Source organism: Danaus plexippus, chromosome 17 (assembly GCF_018135715.1).
Source record: "Danaus plexippus chromosome 17, MEX_DaPlex, whole genome shotgun sequence".
In the NCBI taxonomy this organism is placed as follows: domain Eukaryota; kingdom Metazoa; phylum Arthropoda; class Insecta; order Lepidoptera; family Nymphalidae; genus Danaus; species Danaus plexippus.
In genome coordinates, this window is record NC_083548.1 from 5,138,454 (window position 1) to 5,142,624 (window position 4,171).

The window sequence follows — 4,171 nt, forward strand, 5'->3', positions numbered from 1 at the left end:
TTGTCATTTTTTGTTATAATTGAACATGGGTCCCAGAATGCTTTGTGTCTTAAAGTCTGTTGGATGTTAACAGACATGGGATTTTATATTTTCGATGACAGAGTCTCTGGTGTTATATAATTGCCAGACATCTCGTGTATAGAAATTAAGATGCTTTTATTTTTTATAATATCGAGTCTGAATGTTGGTATATATACATATATATTTGTCTTCACGAACGAGGATTTGTAATTTATCAAAACGGATTGAATAGCTTGGTTTATCCATACACTATATGTTCGCACACCCTGACTTTGAATCACATTAATTTTAAGTGCTTGAGATGTGTTCCTTCAAGTATATGGATCTTTCAGTGTGATCATTCTGCGTGCATTCAAAGCTGTACTTGAGAAATTGGGAAATCGAAGGCTGTAGATGACAAAAACTAGGAATAAAAAAGAATTATATATCTTCTGGTCTGTCACCTGCGATGTAATAGTGTAATTAGAAAATACGGTCATAAAAAAAACATTGTTTTATTTGTTTATTTTTTTTTATTTGATGAGATAATTGTTTTAATTAACGACAGTCTATTATCCAACTCGTATGTTTTCTTATATATGAATGTATAATTGTAATTATTATTATATTTTGTTTGTTTTAAAAAGATTTTATTTAATATTTTTCGAAATATCATTTAATTAACTCAAATAAAATGAATTCAACGAATTTTATTTGATGCCGCAATTTTAAATTATAAGAAAAGTAGATTATCACTATTATTTTTGTTATTTTTGTTTAGAGCAAAAATACTATTACTGAAGTAAGGAAAAAAATGGACCTAAAAACCTTAAGAGGTATTCAAGAATCAAGGACGACCGATAAAAGAAGTCAAGGACAGTCAATATAATATAAAGCTCCCAACAAGTTAAGTTCCTTTAAGTTCCCAATAAAATATTTTTGACAAAAAATTTTACTGAACTTAAAAAATAACTGAATAAATTTAATTAACTTATTAATGAGTAGAAAAACATAAGGAGAACTTTTTGTATCTGTAGAGATATGATGATTATGAAAGAAATATCAGGAGAAACTGAACGCAGTATTTAAATACATTATAAATTGATGTCATAAATATTTAATCCAATTAGAATAAAACGTATGTATATTTTTTTTTATTATTAGTTGAATACCAATAGAATGAAAAACAACTCCATATATACATATACATATACATATACATATATCCACCCCGGAGTTAATATTACGTCCTACATGGCGGTTTTTACCGATGATGTTGCGTCCGACTGACTTGTTGCATCCTGTATACGGACGCAAGACTGACTATATCTCAAATTCAGCCAGAAGTAGTGGAAAGGTTAGTACAATGGCTGGGTGAAATATTGGCATGGACGTTGTTTTGTCACTGGAGTGCCTTTCAGCGTATTTCTTAGTTCCGCTGTTTGACGCGCGAATTTTGGAGGGCGCTCTTTTGCATCGTATATCAGTGGCGTATATTCGATATTTTGTTTTCGTACAAAACGTCGATAATGTGGCTTCTGTATATAATAAAAGTTTTTATCAATTCTAATGTGAGATTTAATTGCGTCACACAAAACGACATTATCCAGAACAAACGTGGGGCCCACAGAGGTGAGGGAGCGGAGTTCGCACGCGACATGCAAGCGGCATGTTTTTGTTATATTTCGGCCTTAAAACGCGGACGTAACGACGCTTGTGGTATAAATATTGTATAGTGGAAGTAAAATAGCAGGCATCATGAAAAGAAGTGCCAGGATACTCGCATTAGCAAGTAAGTATCTCATTAAGTATATTAAAAATAATGATTAGGTAAGTACCTAGTAAGTTTTAATTTATTCTTAGTTTGTAAATTTAAATTATCGTTATTATCTATAATGAATAGTATTAATTTTGTTTATTTGTTTTGTACATTAAGAGGACGGTGTTTGATTATAATACAAGTTCACAATAATAATGAATGTTTTCTGTAGGCAGTAGGTTAACGTGCGCGCATAAACAAACACGACGCGACGTTGCGTTCTGTGCTGTGGTAGGTCGTCATGGTTGTCGTGATTGATGTAGATCGTTTCTTTAAAAGAAGTGATTTCAAAAACTATTTTAAAGACAATATAAAATGGCTTTGGCCGTCGACCCATTTTGTAATACAAACAAAATGTTTTAATTGTGGTGCGGTGATCAAGAATAATATCAATATTATTATAAATCATTTTGTTCTACCTATGAAACGAAAGAACATAAAATCGCTCTATAAATCTTCATTTTTCTGGTGCAGCATTTGTGCATATGCAATTTACGATCATTATGCTGACGACGAGTGTCCTGTTTGTTGTTGAACTGTTTCGTAGGTACTTACCTGTGTAAAAGTATTTTGGATTGATTATATCAACTATGTCCCTACCTACATACCTACGTATCTGATTTTATTTGATAAGTACCTATTGTATATTTTAAACGAGATCCCATCAGTGACTAAGATAAAACCGCGAATATGAACTAAAGTATTTAAATATCTGTACTTACTAATATTGTAGAGACGAAATATTTAATCGAGCGTTTATTACTATTTAACTTACGAGACTACTGAACCAATTCAATTATTTTTTTCGCCATTAGAAAACTGTAATGAGAAGTAAAATAGCCTATACAAGTGTCTCGAACTGGCGTTTGGTTTCGGGACACCTGTATAATTTCAAGCAACTGGTTGTTGCTATATACATTAAGTTTACTGTTTACTATAACGGTTTAAAAATATTTTGAGTAGTCTTTACACCGATACGTATGATTTATTTAACTGACTTTTATTGTTTTTCTTTTAGGAGGAAATAAAGAAAATTCACGTGATTTATTTGATTCAACGTTGTTCAATGAGGTTTGTACCTACATATCTACATGAATTTTAATTATTTTAATAACCGTAACTGTTTCATGCTTACGACTTATTTAACGACCGTATGTGCTTTCCAGGAACAAATATCTGTTTCAAGTCCTGATTTTTCTGACACAGATTCCAATTATGCACCGCCTGTACAAGATGTAAGTAGAAGTTTAAATAACCTACAATTTATAGAAAAGAAATGTTATATTGTTGATTAGTCATATTGTAAAAACTTAATAAATTAAAAATATAAATCATTATGTTAATTTCACTTTTGCAGACTTCATCTGATGAATCTTACTTATACGATGACAAGATTTTGGATCGATTTTGCTCATTTGGCAATGTACCTCATTCATCAGAAAAGTTTCATCAGAAAAACTACTCATTATTAGAACTCAAGCCCATATCCGCCAGAAACATTGAGCAGCCTTTAAATGAAGAAACCTCGGTAATCTGTAGTGATAGTATTTTAAGTGATATAAGTAATTCTCCTGGCACAACTCTTAGTGTGGATAGTAGATTATTAAAACCAGTATCCATATCGACACATAAATCTAATTCTGTTGTTTCGGGGGACACTGCAACTGTTAGCATTAGTAACCATACCCAAGAAGATGAGCTTACAAATGATGATGATTTTATCATACCAAAGAAACCACCTAAATGCAACCGCGCTATCCGAAGTAAGGACTACTGTTTTTTCTGTGAAGGTTTTGTTTTAAATTTTGCCAGACATTTAACTAGACATCATGTTTATGAACCTGAAGTCCAAAAATTTTATCGGTGTCCAAAAAAAGTCAAGAAAGAAAAAATCTTATCATGGCACTACGAAAAAAAGGAAATTTTATTCAAAATTCAGTAGAAATTACTAAACCCATGCGAAAACAAAAATTTACAGATTATTTGCCCTGTACAAACTGTCTAGGTTTCTACTCAAAGAAACTTTTGTGGAAACATATGAAAAAGTGCACACAAAATTCGAATAAAACTACTGTAAATGTTCAATCTGAAGCCCAAAACCTATTATTAAGACATTTAAAAATAGATGAAAAACTTAAGGATACTGTATTTCTGCGAATGAGAGCCGATAAAACATCACTTGTTGCCAAATCAGATGTCCTGATATGTAGTTTTGGAACACAGTACATGAAAACCCACAGGGAAAAACATTTTGTAAACGTAATTTCTCGAAAAATGAGGGAATTAGCGAAATTATTGCTAGAAATGAAAAAGATTAATCCTTCCATAAAAGATTTATTTGACGCACTTAGA

General features: G+C 31.4%; 1 protein-coding gene across 1 annotated transcript; it reads left to right on the top strand.

Annotated features, from left to right (window-relative positions):
• The first annotated feature begins 1,248 nt into the window (after positions 1-1,248).
• On the top strand, positions 1,249-3,761 carry LOC133319301 (uncharacterized). Its single transcript, XM_061523257.1, has 4 exons — positions 1,249-1,792; positions 2,838-2,890; positions 2,986-3,054; positions 3,177-3,761. Exons 1-4 carry the CDS (start codon positions 1,759-1,761, stop codon positions 3,759-3,761), a joined length of 741 nt encoding a protein of 246 aa, XP_061379241.1. The 5' UTR covers positions 1,249-1,758.
• Positions 3,762-4,171: the final 410 nt, after the last annotated feature.

What these genes read in the sequence shown, in the direction of transcription:
- LOC133319301 (XM_061523257.1), top strand. Translation starts at nt 1,759, where the DNA reads ATGAAAAGAAGTGCCAGGATACTCGCATTAGCAA. An exon ending in CAGGATACTCGCATTAGCAA is followed by an intron (nt 1,793 to 2,837) that starts GTAAGTATCTCA and finishes TTTTTCTTTTAG; the next exon opens with GAGGAAATAAAGAAAATTCA. An exon ending in ATTCAACGTTGTTCAATGAG is followed by an intron (nt 2,891 to 2,985) that starts GTTTGTACCTAC and finishes TGTGCTTTCCAG; the next exon opens with GAACAAATATCTGTTTCAAG.